This window comes from Zosterops lateralis (genome assembly GCF_965231275.1).
Source record: "Zosterops lateralis genome assembly, chromosome: 5".
Lineage (NCBI taxonomy): Eukaryota > Metazoa > Chordata > Aves > Passeriformes > Zosteropidae > Zosterops > Zosterops lateralis.
The window spans coordinates 57,991,162-58,012,254 of NC_139766.1; the positions used below are offsets into that span (position 1 = coordinate 57,991,162).

Genomic DNA, 21,093 nt, shown 5'->3' on the forward strand with positions numbered 1-21,093 from the left:
AACATGTTTTTTGTCTTTATTCTTTGTTCTTAAAGAAAACAAATAGTTTTTTCCACTGGCTAAAATTTTGATGATGGTAATTTGTGTTTTGCCCACCAATTTCCTTTCACTGTAAGAAATCTATATCCGCTGTTCCTTTGTTTCTTTTGCCTTGGGTTAAGCCAGGTGATTTAAAATACTTGATTGTCTGTATGAAATGTTCAGGAGTTATTTTGCTGAGCATGAACCAACTCTTGAGCTGTCTCTTTTTTTTTTTTTTTTTCCAAGAAACTTTCCACATTTCTCAAAATAGCATGTTCACAACATATTTTGCTGCACTGTTTTGTGCTGTTTTCTTCCTTCCCACCTCCCATAACAGCCTGGTGGGTGAACCCGAGCAGCAGCTCATGCTCTACCTCTTTTGCTCTTTCTTTTGTAATGTGTTTGCTGAGCTGGCTGGCCTGCCTCCAAAAGTGCATAAGTGTGTTTATACATGCAGCCTAACAATAGTATCATAACACCAATTTGTTTTACCTGGGCTGGAAATAACAATCTAAATATTGTGAATCAAAGAGAAAGCAGTCATTTGTATATGCCTCTCTACGCTGCCAGCTCATTTCTGTGGAGTGTGATAAACTCACTGAAACTTTTCTTATGTTCTGTGGGAATTTTGTCAGTTCTGTGGGTCTGATGTGATACCTCTTTTAAATGCTAAGAGAAGTTCGGCTGTAGCTTCTCTCCCAAGCTGCATCCAATGCTGCCAGGGAGAAGGTGATTAATTTGTATGTCTAGTTCAGGCATAAAGTATTGCAGAAAATCATCTATCCCTGCCACCACGGGGAGAAATTCATAGCATAGCAAACCATTAAACTGTGACCCATCAAACTATGCTTTTATTACAGTGTTTGATCAGAGTTGTAAGGGGTAGAAAGCACACAATAAATACTGGTTATGCTTATTTATTAGTCATGAAGTGACTAACAAATTGATTGATCAGCATATTTTGGTTAAGGTGCCAAGACATTAAAATAAGTGCTTTTTATTGTTACTTTGATTCAGCGACTTTCATCACCAAAATAATTTTCCTCTGGATTGAAGCAGTTTGGATTGTGTCCATCAGTAGCTGATGTGAGCAGTTCTAGCAGTATTTATGCTATTCACATGTCATTGGGCTTCATGTTTTAAATTTCATGTTATTGAACCTAAACACTCTGGCTATATCACCCCATCCTCAAAATCTTCTGATCTTCACTGAGTGGTGGCGTCATTTTGCTTTGGTAAAATCTGAGTTGACTTTCCCAATCTGCTGGAATATGTCTTATTTTCTGTGAATTTTTTTTTTAATGGGAGTGTAAGACTGGACTTTCTGGCCACTGTGGCACATCAGCTTGTTACCTAAAGTGAGAATGGCTTTGTTTCCATGTCACTCAGCTTTTGGCCTCTCTGCCTGTCAAGCATAACCTTTTTGAGTGCTCTTAAATCGTGTAGTAGCTCCAGTGAAGTGGCACCTGCCTGGCTGGGGGCTGGAGCTGCCAGCAGCAGTACAAATAAAGTGGCATTAGCAATGTCTTGCCTGCACAGTCATTGACAGTGAAGATACAGTCACTCTGCATCACTGATTTCCAAAATTCTGCTTTGACATTGTTATTACTGGTCTTAGTTCGTCTCTCATGATTCAAGTTGTGAATAAGCAGCTTCAGCTCTGTGGCTTTCTGGGAGGAAGAGGCTTGAAGCAGAGGCAAAACAACATAATCAAATTTAAATCATCAGATCAGTTGTATGTCCAATTGGATTCATAATAATAATGTTGGATATAGGTTTAAGAGGTGGAAAATTTTGTACAAGATACTGTACAAAATTAAATCATGTTTCTGATTTCATGCCTCTTGCTCTTGTCTCAAAGTTCTTTCCATTTTAAGGACTAAAAAATGGTCGTTGTTAGAAAGAGAATACACTTTTCCTATGTCATGATACAGATGTTGAAAAACAACCAGTGCTATAGCAAATCATCATTACTTATTACATTATTAGGAGTTATTATTGCTCATAAGTGGCTCCAGAATGAAAAGGGTTAAGTTAGGAGTTGAGATAAAGTACCTGCTGAATTAAGTTGTTTTGTCCATTTGAGGTTATCCGCTATTAAAAATATTTTGAAACTTCTGCATGTGTACCTTATAATTCTGTTAGATGACAAACAAAATGTAGAAAAACATGTTTTTCCCTTTCCATAGTCACATTGTTCCTGAAGTGCTGGCAGTGGTAAGAGCTTCCAGTCAGTAAACAAAGTAGATGCCGTTTAGGTGTATAAGAAAAACAACAAATAAAGTAACAAGGAGACCAGTTTTAGAGTTTCTTTCCTGCCTGTAAGTTAAAAATTAAACATTTTTATAGCAAATGAAACCAGTTATGAAACTTTCAGCAAAAAAAGGTGGAAAAAGCAGTTGGGTAACGCAGTGCTTGCTTTTCATGTCAAAGAGCAAAACGTAAAAATGTGGAGTGCTTTGCAGACCAGATAAAGTAAAGGGTAACACTTGAGTCTGCTCAAAACTACAAAAGAAATAATAAAAATCTGATGGGGTTTAAATTCGCAGAGCACTATTGGTAGTTTAATGGTAGATTTTTTTTCTTTACGGTATTTTTAATGTTTTTCTCTATTCCGTGATGTGATCTGATACAAACGAATAAATGAACAATCTCACTGTACTGAGCAAACAGCAGGCTAATTGTTCACTTTTTATTGAGTGCACAGAGGAGGAGGGGAATAGTTTGTGGTGAGATCAGAAATTTTTGTTTTCCATTAATCTCTCAGTTACTCATCAGAAGGATGCTGTTATTGAAAAGAGCAAGAACAACAACCTCCACAAGGATAAATGCTTAAAAGAAGAAATCCTTCTTAGCAGTAAAAGGTGGAGATGAATGGTGATATTTAAAATGTCTTGAATTTGTGGGCATTTCCTAGATTGCAAGGATGATCTTACAGGGCTTTTTGCCTCATCTTATTCTTTATCCAGAGAAATGCCTGGCAGGAGAATACATTTTTAGTGAATTTAACGTTGAAACCATGCCACTTAGATTATTTATCCTTAGATTATACCAAAGATGTTTGTATTCATCATCTGTCCAGATGCACAAAGCATGACTTTTCTTATGCTTAGATGAGGCCTTAGATGTGGGATGATTTTAACTGAGCTAAATGTGAAACACTGGACATTTGGTAAACTAAATGCCCTTTGTCTGGTAGGTGGTGAGATGCAGGGAGCAGTTCAGCTGGAGCTGCAGCACAGCTGTGGTATCTGGCCTTGGAAATGAGGGCTAAGAAACAAGTTCCTCCTTTCATAATACAGCTACATAAAGATATTTTTATTTTTCTCTGTTTACTTACTTTTTGTCATATGATATTTAGAGCAAAAGAGCATTAGTCAAAATGACAAGAGCTGTTGAAGAAAGATTTCTCCCAGAAATTGTTGAAGGAAATGCTTCATTTTTAGAGAAAATGACATAAAGCTTCCTATCTTTTCACTTAAATTAAACTTAGCATCCAAACTGAATTCAAGGTGAGTCTGGGAAGAAGCATAATTATATCCATCACCTTCTAGTTATTTTGTTTTTGCTTTTCCCCTCTTAAACATGCTAACTCCCTATTTTTTCATTTTCATTTTATCTTTAATGAAGGTTTCATGGACCCTGGGGGTTGGCCATTAATTTTAGGCCATTGTGTGAATGCTAACTACTTAAAAATAGTTATGGAGCCAACCTTGCTTCCTCTCGGGGTTTATCAGTTGGAAGCATCTTCTTTTTATCCCATGTGTGAGCAAAGACCTCTCTGGATTGATGATTTGATCTGTATAATGGAAAATCTAGGCAGGATATCCTTTCTCTGTTATTCCTTGGTGTGATGGCATCAGGTTGTGTCTTAAAATGGGGGAAGGGAAGAGGAGGATCCTATTAGCAGACAGAGTGGTATCAAGGGACTCCTAAACTGCAGGCTGGCTGAGGACCTCGTATTTACTTTCCTTGTTGAACTATTTCTGCTTCAGGCTACTCCTCTGACATGTCAGTGGTGGCTTGTGCTGCTGTGCCCAGAAGCTTGTCCCTGTGCTGTTTGAATGTTTTGTATTTGGAAGTTGTTGTTGGATACCAGGGGCTGTGAGGGGCTTCTCTGTTGTTATTTTGAGCTCTAGCAGACCTTAATGAAATAGTGCATAGGCAAGGTAGATCCACTCTTATCCTGCAGAAATGCAGTGCCTGAGCTTCCCCTGCCATTAAAAGAATGTTTCTGTTGTAATTCCATTATTAAAATGCCTTTGAAACGAAGTAGTGCCTAATGTGCAATAGAGGTGTAGTGAATGCTTGATAAAGTGTGTGCATGGGGTAGCAAACGTACTCAGAATTATCTTGGAGCATTAATAATGCTGGAAAATTATTGTGACCTTGAATTTCAGCATGCTTGTAGCTATTCCATGCAGTATTCACAGCTTGAAATTTTGCTTGGTGATTGCAAGGCAGGGGACATTACCAGCCTCTCTGATTTTGGGGGAACATTGGGTTTGCTCATCCTGTGCTCAGGATCAGGACTCTGTGTAAAGATGACATTGACCCTTTATCCCACCCCTTGCCCCTTCTTTTGTACAGAAAACGCAATGTAGCTCTGGTACGAGAGGTGAGTCCCTCTCTGAGTTGGTGCTTCTGTTTTTCTGACTGTGACCTCTGTGTGTTGTGGGCTAACCACAGAGGAGGAACCTGGGACGTGATTGTGGCTTTGCAAAATGATAGTCAGCAGGTACTTGGGGTGCGGGGCAAAAAACCATTAAAACTAATAAAAAGAAATGCTGTAATTGCCTATTTGGACTTTGGAATCTGTAACCCTCCAGTGTTTGTGCCAAGCTGTTGGTACAATTTAAAGTACATGAATTTTTTACTGCTAATGAAGAGATATATGGGGTCATTGCTTGGGCTTTTATGTGAGGAGTGAAGATCTTTCCTTCTACACCACAAAGTGCATCTCAGCTACTCAGAGTTAGCAAAAGTCTTTTGTACATTAGCAAACTGATCTGTGGCTTTCCATCACCATGGGTTATAACTGCAGTGTTCAAATGGATGCTTGCACTTCTCTACAAGAATGTCTTCTAATTTTATGGGACATATACCCATTTCTGATCTAAAAGTTCAGATAAACAGGAGTGTTTTCAAAGAAAGACAAAATGCTCTAAGAAAATTCTACTACTCTTGCTTATACTGCTGGAAAACTAAGTTTGTTATGTATAACAGCCTAATGACTATGACTTAAACACGAAATCTCAATGTATGCAAGCATTTGTACGTCTGTGCTCTTAATACTGCCTAGTAAAAGTCTCACAGTTTTTAGCCCCATTCAGCCTGTGATTTTGAACTAACATTTTAAGTCTATGTAGATAACATGTTTTAAGCAGCTGTTGAAAAACCAAAGCAAGGGAAGTTTTTCAAATCTTAAGCCCACCCCTCATGTATTAAATCATTTGAAATCTTACAATTGCTGTTATTTTCAGTCCATTGTGTCTGCTTCCTGTTGGTCAAAGGTTATGAGGATAGGGTGGTGTAGAGTGAGGTGGGAAGCCGGCAGGAAAAAGAAAGCTTTGCTTATTTTGGGGTAGACAAAACTACAGAAATGGCCACGACATTGCTTAAATTTGCTGAAGACTTGAAGAGGTAAACTAGACAAAAACTCTGCTCTTGATGTTGTTTACTTTTCTGTTTTGTAACTTAGGTATGGGGAGAATGAATTGGAGTGTGTAAACAAGGGTTTCCTTAAAGAATATTATCTTTGTGCTTGAAATTTTTTTATTCAAGAAGAGCTTTTGTTTTGATTTACAAGTTAACTCAGTGAATTCTGTTTCTGAAGAAAAAGCCTAAAGCTCTCTACCGGTTTGTTCACTCCTATCACTAGCTCTAAAAAAACAAAAACAAGAGAAAGGTTTTGTGCCATGAGGTGCAAACAAAAGCTCTGTGATGTATTGCTTCAGTACATTGTGGGTAAGTGTTAGGTGTGTTCATACAGCCCTCTATTATTTGTGCTGTTACTGAAGAGCTGCCTGTGATTGCTTGTCTGTTCACTCGGCTGTGAATTGGTTGTGGTGTTTACCTTCTGCAGAGCTGTTCATCCTAACAATGTACGGCGTGAGGGTTCTGTTACAGTCCAGCAAGGAGTAGAAAACTCTTTAATGTGAGCTGATGAGAGCTAGAGGAGTGTTTTGTAAGCTAATCCAAGTAATTATATTGAAGCATCTTAATTTTCAAGTGTCCTGGTATGTAGCTGAATTTGCTATTGGTATGTGATATTGCTGTTTCTGAATTTCTTAACCATTTCATTACTGCCAGTGAGTTGTTTGAATCTATAAGTATTGTTTGCATTGTTGGAAAAACAGTATTTTTGCTACAGTAGAAACTCAGGGTTAAGGAGCATAGCAAAAGGAATGTATATATCATCATGTCTTGCAAAGAAATTGAACTTTGTGCTTGTTTATTTTGAAATTAATTTTTCTCTGGAGTTCTTCAGGTCAGTTCTGCTCAGAAAAAACTGCTGGAGCCTAATTGGTAAATACTTTCAGCCGTGTAAAGTGAGAATGTATTTATCAGACAGAATGCTGATTTTTATTTTATCTTAGCTTTTACTTTTCTTAGCAACTCTCCCTGCCATCTCTGCACATGCACATTTCAGATCTGGGGATTTGTAATGGAAAAGTTTATAGTTTGAGTGTTAAAATGTAGAGTACCATTCCTAATTCTTCCCTTTTCTTATACACAGGGGAAGGATTACATTCCTTATTCCTTACGAATAAGGAATTCCTTGCAGTGCCTCACAGTCTATCAAAACTACTGTGCTGATTCTCCCTGTGAAGCTTTGGCAGAACAATAGGTTTCCTTTAGCTGTCCCTTCACTGTGCCTGAGGAAAAGGGCTTGAGTGTCAGTCCTTTCATTGCTGGAGCAGTGGCTGACTCATTTGCAGAGGGAGAGGCTCCTGCTTTCGTCTGCACATACTTGATTTGCAAAGATGTCAATGACTGTACATTTTTGCTCTCATAAGGAATGGATAAGGATGGAGTGTCAGCATGTCCTAAATTTAATTTGTGGGGATTATTTAAAACATAATCTGAATTTCCATTGGAGACTGTGTGTTAATGGATGGGTAGGAGCTTTAATGCAGCTGGTAGGTTAAACCAGGTTAGTTAATTGGGAGGCAAATGGTAGAAATTATGAGGTATCTTTGTACCATCATCCTTAATTCATTGCTAAATCCCTCTTAATTCATAATTCCCTATTGAAGCTGGAGAAACTGATGCTTCTGTAGCTCAAATCCTCTTTCTTTTGTGGGGTGTACAAAGCACAGGATTTAAGCCTATGAATATTTTGTTGAAGAGATGATGTACAGAACGCTTGCCCTCCTGTCATCTATAGAAAACTCGTGCATTGTTTGCAAGAGAAGCATGTTTGAGTGATCCAAACCTGATGCAGTGGTGCAAGCATGTGTTGTATGGTCATTGCAACTGCAGTGTCCTTGAGAGGATCCAAACCCCTGGAAAGAATGGCATGTTTTTACAAAATCCCAGTGTATCTTCTTGCTTTTCCTTGTGTATAAATCTTTCACAGATGATGAAGATAGATATCTACGCAGGAGAGTAAGAAGGAAAAAAAAATAAAACTCAGTTTGTACAAAATATTTCAGGAAGCACTGGGCTTGTGATCTGGAGAAATGGGAAATTTTTCCCTACTGGTTAGAAACACTGCTTCAAAATTACTATCCTCCTAGGAAATGAGGAATGAGTGGATAAAAATATATGGTGAAATCCCCAGCCATTAGAGGGCAAGCAGCTGTTGATATCAGTGGAGTGTAGGGTTGACTTGTCAGCTTTGAATTTTTCACGTCTTTATAAATACTGAATTCTTTATTTTTCTGGGTGGTGCTTCATGCAACCTACACCCATGAGCTCAGGGGAATCTAAGTGAAATGGCATGGCTGGTATATTTTGTGTTTGTCTTGTTAAGGGGGTCCTGTCAACATGCTGGTAATCCTTGTGATAAACAATGTACAGAGACTTCTAAAAACAGGGCAGAGCGTACCCCGAATTATTTGCTTTCTTAGATTAAGAGTTGTGGGGAGAAGTGACTTCTAATTAAAAGCTGATGAAAAGACTGGAGCAACTTTAAAAAAAACACTTCAACAAACAAACCTTTGTCTGGTGAATACACAAAAACATTATTTCTTAAATAAATCCATGTGATGCAAAGCCAGATTGTAGTTTGGTTGAGTGATCACAAGCGCTGTCAAAGAGGCTGATCTTTAGGAGGAATCTAAGGAAGCAGATGTCTTGCCCTTGCTTATGGAAGCCTTCAAAGGAAAAATGAAAGGTGCAGGAGAGAAGGAAAAATGATCCAAATCTGGTATCAGTGGTAGAGCAAAAAGCAATAGGGGGAGACTTGCAAGAGGGACAGAGTCAAGTAAGAACACAGATCTTTCTAAGTAGAAAAAGCCTCAAAATAGGAAGAAGCCCAAAAGTACAATAAAGCCAGTCAATAAATGGAGAACTTCAAAATAGAAGATGATGTAATCAGAATGAGAGAAGGGATATTCTCCTGGCAGCATTATTTCAAATAGGATGGATATGGGAAAGACTAGAGAGGGGGATGATCAGAGCATGCTCGTGATCAGAGAGGAAATGACCGAATTTTAGAAATATTCTGGGAAACAGGGCAGCAAACCAAAGACCATGTAGATGTGTGAGTAAGGGACCTGCAATAGCTGTATTTCTCCTTGTGACCTCATGCTGTGAGTGTTGTGTCTCCATTGCTGACAGAGGAGTGAGATGGAATGGTGAAAGGAGATGGCAAAGCTCATATCAGTGATGGGGAATGTGTTCCCAGCAAGTTCCTAGGAGTTAAGTCTTGGCTACACAGGATGGGTGGTGAAGGAGAGCAACCAGAAGTGAAAAGGTGGGTTTGCAAGAGCTCAGAACCAATTGAACTTCTACAGGCATTTCAGTTGGATTAGAGGATGTAGGAATAGAGAGAGATGATCTGGTCACTGGTCCTGACTTGGGGACAGTGAAATGGGGGCTCAGGTCCTGGTGCTGCTGCAGGGCTCCTGCTTTATTGCTCTATATAGCTCTGAATAGGTTCTCATTTGGTGAAGAGATGGTGATAGTTCCCTGGTGTGCAGGAGTAAGTTTGTGCTTGCCATTAGAAAATTTCTGGCGTGTTGCAAAAAAATATTTACTGAAACTAGTTGTAATAAGGATCAGTTTAATGTGAATTAGATGATACAGACCTGGCTGCACAATTGCACATTGGGAATAGGGATAAGAATGTAGAAAAAAAAAATAAATGCAAAAGGCATGAAAAAAATTAAGAATTCCCATGCAAAATGGAGAAAACAATGAAGATATTCAGTTAGTTTCAGATTCACAAAATAAAGCAGCATTTTGTGCTACATTTGTTGTCTGCATTTTATTTTGCACCTTTTTTGGCACTTTAATTAAGGCTGGGAGAGTAATTCACATGCTGAAACATCAGTTATGAAACAGAGCTCACAGTAAATGTGTGTGGAAGTATTGTTCTGCTGGATTTTCAGTGTTTTGTTTATTTAACAGGCTAAAGTTAGAATCGACAGCACAAGACTAGAAAATGGTGACAATAGTTTGAAAACAGGAAATTTTGGCCTTGTGTGTATTCGGAACAGATGATCAGGATGATGGCCAGGAGAGTGGAAACTTCCACTGAGACTGTTTTTTCCTTATTTTGCTCAGTGAGAAAAGATGGTGCTTCCTGGAAAACAAGTCTTAAGTATTTAAAGAAAGTCATAACATATTCAGTGTTTTCCTCGTATCACATTTGTTTGTTTTCCTGCAATCTGTTTGCGCGTCTTAGTATCTAGCGCTACTAAGAGTAGAATGTTTGGACTATTGTCAAATCATGGATTTGCTGATTCTGCTCTATAGAATGGAGACACTAAACATGCTTTGGGGTTTTTTTGTTCTTGGTTCAGTTGTTCTGTCTTAGGTTTCAAAAAATAAAGGGCATAATTTTTAAGGAAGAGGATAAGAGGATGTCTATTGCCAGTTGGTGTTATGACAAGGGTTTCAGAAATAACTGGTAATTACATATTCTTCAGTTTCTGGTGCTCATGATATGGCCTTTAAAAAAGAAACCAATTAAAATTGGTTTAAAAAAACCCAAAAAAACTTCACTAAACCAATCAACCAAAAAGGTTTTAAAAGATTTACAGAAAATGCTTTCCTTAAAACACCTCAAAATAAGAAATAGATATAGAAATCCATATGGAAATCTGCAAGTGTTAATTTCTTAGTGAAAAAAAAAATTTGAAATTTTGCAATTTCACCATGTTGGAGTTAGTCCTGCAAGTTGGAAGAGCAGCAAGTGGAAAAAGTAAAGTCCTGTACTGGAAGTATTGTTACCCAATTTGACCTTCTTCTGCTACTTCCCGGCAGTCCTCCCAAGTACGTGCCTTGTGGGATGCAGCTCCTCAGTGAGAGTTGTCACTGGGCTAGGCTGACCACAAACAGGATTTAAAAAGAAGCACAGTGTGAAGGAACATTTTTATTTTTGTTTCATTTGAGCTTCGACTGGGATGCAGAGCACGGGTCTAACGCACGAGTCTGTGGAACTGTGCCAGAGGTGTGTTTGTCTTCTGCCGTGGCTGGAATACCTGGACACTGGAAATGTGGAGGCAAAAAGGAGCAGAAATAGTCAGCTGCTGTTTGGGATCCTTTTTCTGGTTGTTTGTCAAAGACATGTACCAATTTCACTGTTGTTTAACCTTTGCACTGAAAAACAAGTAGAAAGAGAGGAATAAATAGATGGGAGCAAAAAGCGTAAAGAAAATTAAATCTTGATCCCAGCAGACAATTTAAAAATGCTCAGTAGTAGCTACAGGACTTCAAAGTCCAGAAGAGCATTATGAAGTCACTTCAGGCTGTGTCTTTAGGTCTTCTACTTCTCTCTGGTTCATGTTCTGCCTTCTGTCTTCTGTTTACTTCCTAAGTTCTTTTAGAATAAGGAAATATCTTGTTGTGCATTTATGAAACACCAGGTATTTTTTGGAGCCTCCCTTGTGACCCTGTGTAGGTAATTTCTTTCTGCCAGGTCTTCGTTGATGTCTCTGAGAAATGAGGATGCCAAGGATGTCAAATAGTTCCCTTTTAAAATACTCTGAGTGCAGAGATGAAAACCTAAGCACAAACATCTGGACACTTGAAAGATGAGAAGGAAAGCCTGAGATTTGTAATTTTATTCTTGGATTTACTGGTCATACATGGGGAAAGGTTTATTAGCAGTGTTACTGGGGTGGGGTGTAAGGGATGCCCTCTTGGACTTAGCCAGTGCTCAGGAGTTTTGAAAGATTTTTTTACTGGATGCTACCCAGAGGAAAAATGGTGGCAAATGTGCTAGAAGAGGAAAAATTAGCTTTAAGCAACCTTAGAATGGCGAGTAACAACAGTAGGAAACTACAGAAGTATAATTGATCAGTTTATCAATCTGCAGCCCCTTGGCCATGTGAGAGCTAAATCTGTAAAGAATGGACCAGGAAAAGCCGTCTTTGATTTAACATCTCTAAGCTTTTATTTAAACATGTCATGTAATCATTTTGGCCTCTTCAGCAACAGCTTAAGGGGATCTAAATAGAAGGTTAAATCCTTTCAAAAATATAAATGATCTGCTTTTTCCTGCCCCTTCTTCCTTCCTTTCCATTTCCATACACATCCCCTATTTCCTATGTCTTTGAACTACAGGCAGCAGCTGAATGAGGTACATCTCAAGTGTATATGAGGAGAGGGGAGAAGTAAATAATCCATAAATGTAAAGATTAAGAGAAGTATAGCTACAACTTCTTCAACAGGTATACCTATTGTAAGCAGAACATATTATAAATTCTGTGTACTGCATGCACACAGTAGTATGCAGTAGTTAAAAAAAAGGCCAAAACCCAACTAAACCCTAACACTGCTGCAGGATGCTTTCTGTCAGTTTCTTAGCTCATTCATTCACATTGAAATCAGCAGTTTGCATACACCTTAGTAAAAAAAAAAAAAAAAAAACAAAACCTAATCGTAGGAATATCTTGGTTTTACTTTATAACCTACTCAAAATGCTGTGTGAAAAATACAGAATTCCACTGTTCCTTTGATGATTTGATGCTCTGTGGGTGAGCAGCTTGTCGCATTTCAGCCTCCCTCAAGAGCAGGCAAACAAGCTCGTTTCTATAGTTATGATGGTCTCATGATGCGATGGTCTCATGACAGAAGCAGGACAATGTTTGGCAGGCGTGGTGGTGTCCTGTGTTAGGCCAGCTGATGTGCTGAGCAGCCCAGAGGAGAAAACAAGCTGAGAGGCACACAAGGCCTTTCTTAGACTGAGGGGAAAGCAGCAAACCTTGTTAAACTGTGTTTTGTAGTAATTTACAAAGCCTACACAGGCTTTTGGTGAACTTGATTGCCACGATGTTTGCCTTACAACATTTATAAAGGGAGCCATTTTTCTTCTGAATTAGGTATTTGCTCTGTAAGCAGTATTTAGTGAATAAGTGATAGTAGAGTTATAAAATATAATTTTAAACCCAAATTATATTAATAACATATTTTATATATTTGACTGAATCTTTCATTTAAAAAAAAAAAAAAAAGCTCAAATTTCTTCCCAGAAGTAAATAACTACAAAATATTTAAATCATACTCTGGCTATTTTTTTGACTTCTCAAACTTAAAGCAGTTGACTTCTAGCACAGAAAGGAAGTGTTTGATAATGTATGGCTGATAATAACATCAGTTACATGACAGATAAATAATTGGTACCTTTAATTTCCTGTGACCTAAATTCGTTGCATCTTTTTGAGTGATTATGAGAAATAGTTTGTAGAATGCACTTCTGTGTGAGAAAACGCAAAATTTTAAAACAAAAATGGCCAAATGGGTTAAAAAAAAAAAAGGGAAAATGATAAAACTTGCTTGGGTACATATTTGCACACGTGCACTCTCTCTTTTAGAGATTGCTCTTTGGAAAGCTGCTGCTGAAGAAGCTCTTCCTTGCACATATAACACAAATAGCACAATATTCTGTACTTCAGTGGGGCAGTGCACAGCTTTCGTTGCAGCGACAAATACTGAAATGTTAAAAATAGATCAAGCTTTAAGAATCCCAGATATTTTCAAATAACAAAGGTTGATTTATGTGAGCTCATTTTGCACTTTGACAAAGTATAGAGGCGCTTTTGTACTATGATTAGCAAGGGTGCTGATGTCAGTTCGCTTGTCTAGCTTTAAGCTTTATTCTGCTGCTAAATTGTGCTTTGTACTGTAGTCCAGAGAACCTTTGTATCTGCCTTATTAGTGTGTAGTTTATGGAATTGCTTTTGTTTTTGAGTATAATCTGTGCCAGTTTCAGAGTGTGACTCACTATAGGACTGAAATAAATGTTCGCATATGCACTATGTGAAAACTCTTCAAAAATAGTAGCAGGTGCTAGCAGGCTAAATTCAATGTTTTAAACACTTAAGAGTTGCTGTTTTATAGCCTGAAGGCTGAAAGGAAATTCTTTTTAGCTCAGTGGTTTTTCTCAGTTTTAGAGTCCTATTTACTCATTAATACTCAACAGAAATTGTCAGGATTGCTAATTCATTCTCTAAAACAGTACTAGAAATAAACTTTGAGCAGAGGCACGCCTGGTTGATACAGAGTTGATGGAGGTTTTTCACATGGGGTTTTGTTGTTGCACAAAGTGTGAGAGAAAACGCATCACGCTTTTCAATTGCCCTGGTTCCTCTCCTGTCTCTAATCTCTTTCCTCCTGATTTCTGCTTTGAAAATTTCATCTGAGTGGCTGAAGGCTGAGGTTAAAGATAAAGCTTGTTTCTGAAGCAGTTTGTAACAGTTATCTGTGATCAGCCTTGCCTGGAGAGAGGCTCCTCTGCTGAAGTTTCCTGTTATCCCAGCATCTAAGTTGTCACTTGATTTGGAAGCAGGAAACAAAACAAACTCTGCTAATGTTTTTGGGTCACTGTTAAATGGTGCTTATCCAGCTGTGCTGCTAGGATATGCTCACATTTGAAATCTAAATCGAACGGGTTTAATCTATTACATCTTCTACATTTTAACTGTTCACCCAGTTTAACTCACAGCTACCATGGAAATAGTTGCTGGAGACTTTGACTTGACTCGCACAGTTCGGCATTTAAAAACAGATGCTGTTGTTCAGAACTACAATAAATACAATTATTTTGTAAATATAGACATTATCTTAAAATCAAAAAACTTTTAGAGCTTTAGTAGTTGGAGAATGGATCACAAGGCTTAATTAAGCTGTCTGTCCTTTTTCCTTTTCTCCTGTTTTCTGTATTATCTTTTCATAATAGCTTTCTAAGCTTGATGCCTCACAAAGGCATGCCCACTTCCCAGTGAGGATTTTATGAGTCTTTGGGGCAGAGCTCTCGTTCAGAGTGGGTAGATGGCAGTGCAGTTCTTGTCCCTTGTCCCATTTGCCCTCCTTCCACTAATTTGTGTGAAGGTAGCACCTACAAAAAAGGAAATTAATGCACTCTTGTGCCTCACAAAAATGGGTATGAATATTTCCCTACAGTATGGGTATGAATATTTCCTTACACAGTAAGAAACTTGTTTTCAAAGCTGCTGTCCAAGTGTTTAAAGGACATCACATATCTTGACCCCTTCTGGGACCATCATTGCTAGTTCTGTTCCTTTCCTTGGTCAGCACACAGCCAGGGCTGGCCAAAAGGAAAATGCATTCACCTGTCTTATTTATGCATTTCTTCTGCTGTTTTTTGGGGGGTTTTTTTTGGTTTTTTTGTTCTTTTTTTTTAAATCTTCCAAAGGACTTGCTTTCAACCTTGTTTGAATATCCTAAAGAAGTTTAAAGTGGTGTGCCTTGGGGCATGGTGTGAGTCTGTGGTGTAATGCACAGTGGCTTGGCTACTGCGCTGATTTACCTTGGTCTCCAACTTTGCTGAAAAGTGTAAGATGACAAAAACAAATAGATGACACAGGGGTGGCTCCCCACTGTGTCTGGGCCCTGCTTTCAGATTTCTCAGTGTGAAAGCAGTGTTTTCCTAGTGAGCAATGGCAGTATGTCTGGTTTCTTCTGCTGTGCCCATCACCCTGGCATTGGGGTATAAAAAGAAGCTGCTAGCACATTATTGCTGGTAGAGCTGAGGAACAAAAGTGCAGCCAAGTGGGGCAATAAAGATGCTGTTGGAAGCAGCAGGACAGCTGTATGCTGAGCTTGGTTGTGTGGTTTGAGTTAAGGTCTGTGATGAGAATTATGGCAGGTGCTGGAGGCCCATGGGATGAAAGGCAGCTGAGGATTAGTTAGAGAATGAGACATTTTGCTTTTCTCTTAGACCAGCTTATTTCTGCAGCATCAGGAGGGCTGGTATAATAGGCACAGTGTCAGACTATCAAATTAATTTCTTCTGTATCGTCCCCAAAGACTGGGTTTATGTGGTAAAACTATAACATTTGGTCATTCTCTCCATCCTCATCTCTCTAACAGTTTCAAAAAATAATAATGTTGCTCTTTTTCTGTAAGAAATACTACTGTAGAAATATGATGAGGTTCTGAGCGCAGAGTTCCCCTGGCATCGAGGTGTACAATGTACAATGAGAGCATTGTCTGGTCTTTAAATGCAGGTCACTCATTGAGTATCAGTGAAAAATTCAGTTAAAATGCATCAGCCTGAAACAACAGATATTGGAAACAAAACTCCGTGGAACACTTAAAGATGTATTTTATTTTGTCTTTCCCATGCCTGTGAGAGCTTCCTTCAGAAGCCCTTTTTGTGTCTTTTTCCCGCCTCTCCTGGTCTCCACCCCACTTCTTTCTTTGGTGTATTCATGATTTCTTGTTTTGTAAACAGTGATTTAATTTATATATCCACTTATTACAAACAAAGCCAAGATATAAAATTTAAAATACAAATTCACTGATCCTCAAGTCCACTGATGTAACAATACCTAAATAGTGTTAAATGTGGGTATTTGGTGTGTAATCTCTTAGTATAATGGAACTACTTATTGGTACTTGGTTCAACCTAGGCTGAAACCACACATACAAGGTCTTAAAGTGTGATTTTTTCCTTCTAATTTTTCTCCCTTTTCTGTCTCCCCAATTTCCAGGCATGGAAGAGAAGATGGTTTGTGCTTCGGAGCGGCCGCTTAACGGGGGACCCAGATGTACTGGAATACTACAAAAATGACCATGCCAAGAAGCCTATCCGTATTATTGACTTAAATTTGTGCCAACAAGTGGATGCTGGATTAACGTTCAACAAAAAGGAGTTTGAGAACAGCTACATTTTTGACATCAACACTATAGACCGAGTTTTCTATTTGGTAGCAGACAGCGAGGAGGAGATGAATAAGTGGGTTCGATGTATCTGTGACATCTGTGGGTTCAACCCTACAGATGAGGGTGAGTTCTGTTGCTTTTTCTGAGAAAGTGCGGCGCCTACGTGTGAAGAGTGTTTCAAAGATCAGATGACTATCTTTGGCTGGCATATGTTTTAAAACTTGTGTGTGTTGGCATTGAAACTTCCTTGTTACCTTGGAAGAAAAAGTAAGCAGAACAGAGGGAGATATTCAGAATTTGTTACAAATTAAGCGTGCCGTAGAACTTGGATGACGTTCTTCTGTTCTGCGTGATGTTTAGGTCTTGGGAGTACAGGAAAAATCTCTAAGTAAAATCATGCACAGCAGTAGATCTTCGTAATCATCAAAGGAGTCCCATTTGGTATAAAAACATATGGTTATGCAAGCAGGAATGAGTGCAAAATGTCAAGTTTCTAATATTACCGTTTCTCCGTCTGCTTTGAAACTTGGGGGAAAAGAAATCCACCCCACATCAGCTGAAACAAACAAAAAATAACCTGTAATTCTGCACTATCCAACTCTATCCTACCAAAATAGATATTGTATGAAGGCAGCTTGTCGGAAATGTGATGGTGTGTTTAAATCCTTGCAAATACCTTGTGGTCATTGCTTGTCCTGAATCCATTCTTATTTATTTACCTAGTATTCCTGCATTCCTTTTGGAGATTAGTGAGTTACGTGACTTGCTGTAGCTCTGTGCACAGTTCCAACAAAAGATTAAATAGGAGTGGTAAGAGGGTTATACATAAGGCATGCCTGACTGAAGGGGCTAGAATTAAATCCCTGCTTTGTGTAGGGTTGTGGATTGAGGGAGGTGAAGGAGAAAAAGGGGCTTGCATCACTTTGCTCCAGCCAAATCTTCAAAAGTGACTGGAAAACATTGTTGCATTCTGAGAAGGGGCCCTTTTCTGTCTTCTTACTGCAATTTTGAACTACAACTTTGTCATGAAAATCTCATCTTTAAATTGCCAATCTAATAGCAAATTCAGGGGCAGGGTGCTCCTTTTTATGAAAGTTCCAGCATGTTTTTATGGTGTCCTGAGCACAGCCAGGACCCGCAGCACGTCTCAGAGAGTGCCTGCCATGGGATTCAGTGCTCAGCCTGCCAGGTATCCCTGCGTTCTAGGGAGGGGTGGGCAGGGGGGAAATGCACCAGGGGAGCTGTGGGCAGAAGTCCTTAGTTTTGGGGACAAACTGGGAATCTGGGATCTAAGGAGGAAACCTGTCCCCCTGGCCGCTCTTTGGCAGAGCACAAAGGAGCACGTGTCCTTTGCACAGAACAGAGAGGTGGGGTCCCATCAAAACCATCAGACCTTTCCTTTGCGAGCTGGTGTATTGTTAGCCCTTAGTTTTCTGCCATTGAACTGAAGATTGACCCTCCTGTGGATGTGGAGAGATATAACTATGCCCTCACAAACTGAGTTTTTGCCTCAGTCAATTGTATCCATAGCTTCTCCCCATTGTATTCTCATTGCATGTTTCATTTCTGGCTTTTTAGCTTTGGCTGAATTATTCCAACACCTTTACTTCACACAACTGAGAGTTGACAGTACTGTCTGTTTTATTGGTTTAGTGATGCCTTGCAGTGTATTGAGGAAGAATTTTAAAAGAAGGAAAATGGGAAAATCAGTTTCTGAGTGTTTATTGCCAAGTTCTTATTTTTCCAAGATGAATCTTCCTGCCAGTGGAAGAGCAGGTCGTAAATGTACTGTATAAATCTGTGTTCACCTGCAGTTTATTTTAGGAAGTTAAAGAACACATGAAGTTCAGACAGTAAAAATGCACTATCATTTTAGTCTGGAGCTAAAAAAAAAGGAGTATAACCAATCTTTCTATTAGCCTGTGGAAGCAGACGATAATTTCCTTTGGAGCTGGACAAAATATCTCTTGCCAGACTGATTAAGGGTTGTGTTTTGAGTGTCCTGTCATTGGCATCCTTTCCTCAATCAGGAACTAGGGACACCACTGTCCTATTGCTCCTGTTGGGGTTCATTTGGAAATCTGGGAACATTTGGATTTTTCCTGGCCCCCTTGGATTTATTAAGAAAAAAATTGCAAGATGGCAGTGGCTAGTGCTGTTAGAAAACAGATGTGGAGTTGTTGTTTTGGTGTTGGGATGAATGAGGAAGAAAGAGTTGCTCTTAACTGTAGAGAAAAATAAAGCTCAGTAGCTCTGAGCTGCTCCTTTCATACATAGCAAAGACTCAGCAATTCCTGTGATGTAAAGTTTGGGTTTTGTATTACTGCACTAGAAATTATTTTGAGTACTCATTTTTAGTTAATGCTTTGTATTAGAAATGGATCTCTGCATATGAAATCTCTTCGTTGTGGAGATCTGCAGTGTTACATTTGTTTTTGGACAGAGAAGATAAATTTATATTCTTCAATCATATTTACAAGCATTGAGTGTTCACATTTCTGGTTGCATCATAGTGTAGTGCAATCTGTAATGATTGCATTACAATTACAATATATGCAATAATTGGCTTTTTATAGGGACTTTCTTTTAAGAAAGGTTTCACCGTGATTTAGGTATTTTAAACTTAAGACAGAAACAAGACCAACTTTTTATTTTAAATAGGGTAAATAATTCTTTTACTTTAAAAAATTAATTTCTGGGTACTTTATATGTTTTCTTCAGCTAATGCTTCTTGTTTTCAAATGGAAGCTGTAAAACCTTCTCTGTGTTTAAAACACACGTACGAAGTTGGGGGGTGCTAAAAATGAGCATTGGGTTTGGGTTTGCCACAGAGTTTCATACTACACTTTTAGCATTCATATTTTCTCTGTAAGATCATGACATAATAGATCATCTAGAGGTTAAAATGGAACTATAAGGCAAAAATGTGTCAGCAGTGTTTCACTCTGAAGTCTAGTGAGAGACAATCTGGGATGGAGAGACTGAGTGGACCTGATGGGTACTGGCTATTTTGTGCCTGCTGCTGTAGGAACATCCTCTGAAACACTGTGGCCTGAACTTTCAGGGGGATGAGGATAAATGTTTAAAGAAAGGTAGAAATAGAGGAAATGTGTTTTTAAAAGTGATTGGTGAGAAGAAAGGTTGAATGATTTTTTTTTTCCCCTGAAGAAGAAAATATTGAGAGAAGAACTGACTTTCAAAAAAAGCAGCTGTGATAAGCAGGACGTGGATCCTTTGTTATCTGAAGAGAGAACTTGTTTTTCTCTCAGTGAGTGATGTAATGATAAAGAAAACCCTTCGAAGGATATCTAAGCACAGGCTGAGAAAGTCCTTCCCTGGACTTTAGTAGACATCTGTGATGAATGTTTTATATATGATCCAGCTCCATGTTTCTGTAATTTAGTGAATTGCGTGCTTGGCAGAGCAAGGGAAGGAGGAAATCATCTTACTATATGCAAACATGTTACTTGCATGTATTCATTTGAATAAGATAGCAGTAGCAAAATAAACCAGATGAAATAACAAGGTAGAGAAGAAGAGGAAAAAAGGGAAGCACAAGATGTTGAAATTTATAATTAGATTTACACAAATAATAAAATGTGGTGAACAAAGTTTCTGTCATCTTAAGGGCCATACATTGAAGGAGCTGCAGCTTGCTTCACACATGATGCTTTCAAAGTTTCTGTTCAGGCTGCTCTGTCTGCTGTATGCCCTCATATCTTTTTTGCCTTTGGAACAATAAAATTATTTTTTGGGTAACCAAAAATAACCGTGCTTTTTAAAAAGGATGTTCTGATAATCTGTGCACTGCAGATTGGGTGAAATATCAGAGACTGACAGGATGAACGTAACTTCACCCTCCCATCCTGATTCCTTGTCTTTGATTAATAAATAGTGGGTATTAGAGGTGTTTAGGGTGCCCTTCCTGCATGAAGGGTGTGCCTGTAAGAAATAAAAAAAATTATCTTCTTTGACAGCTTTAACAAGTTGATGACAGGGCCTGGCACACTTGGCAAAGCAAAATCTCCATCCCAATAACATATGTTGAATATTTGAGACTTTGGTCATTAATGGGCTCACAAGTGAGGAGAAATAGCTGAGCTGATGAGGGAAGGGAGGCTCTGGAAGAGCATAAAGAAAAGTGGAAGGACAGAGTAATAAGCTTAAAAACAAGTTTGTAATAAGCTTCGCAACAAGTTTGCACTATCGAGATGTTGTACTAATGAAGAGTTGAGGCATTTTTGTATCTCTCAGATATGATCAGCTAGAAAGAATTGTTGGCTCAAAGGTGATGTGCCAGAAGCATGGGTGACTGATGGTCTGGAGTGCAGCAAAAATAAAAGAACTGAGTTAAGCATTAAGAGAGAAACCTTCTCCATTAGGAGAGAAGAGGTTTGGGTCTGTTGTCACAGAAGTCAGGCAGTAGGTTTAGAAGGAATAGTGGCACAAAGACACCTCTTTTGTGGAGGCTTTTTTGGTTGCTTACTTTGAGTAAGTAAAGTTTGGTGGATAATGAGAGACAAATATGATTTTTTTAAGGGTGAAATTACTGAAAGGAAGATAATAGACTATGAAGAATGATGTTAAAGCTTTCTAGCAAATTTGCTTAGGAAAAATCAAGGGTTTGATAGAGCTGGTAACTGGTGGCTACAGCTGAGATGATCATTGCCTGTTATCCAAAGGAGAAAGAGAAGACAGCAGACAGAACTAAAATCTTTTCTGCTTCAGATGATGTAGTAAAAGAACAGGTGGTTAAGGTGATGATGAATA

General features: G+C 38.7%; 1 protein-coding gene across 3 annotated transcripts in view; it reads left to right on the top strand.

The window, feature by feature from the left end:
* GAB1 (GRB2 associated binding protein 1) overlaps positions 1 to 21,093 on the top strand; it is a 100,908-nt gene that overhangs the window by 39,984 nt on the left and 39,831 nt on the right. For all 3 annotated transcript variants that reach the window (XM_083861666.1, XM_083861668.1, XM_083861667.1), the window contains exon 2: positions 16,152 to 16,446. In XM_083861666.1, the coding sequence (XP_083717792.1) occupies positions 16,152 to 16,446 (295 nt within the window). The remainder of the gene's footprint in view (positions 1 to 16,151; positions 16,447 to 21,093) is intronic.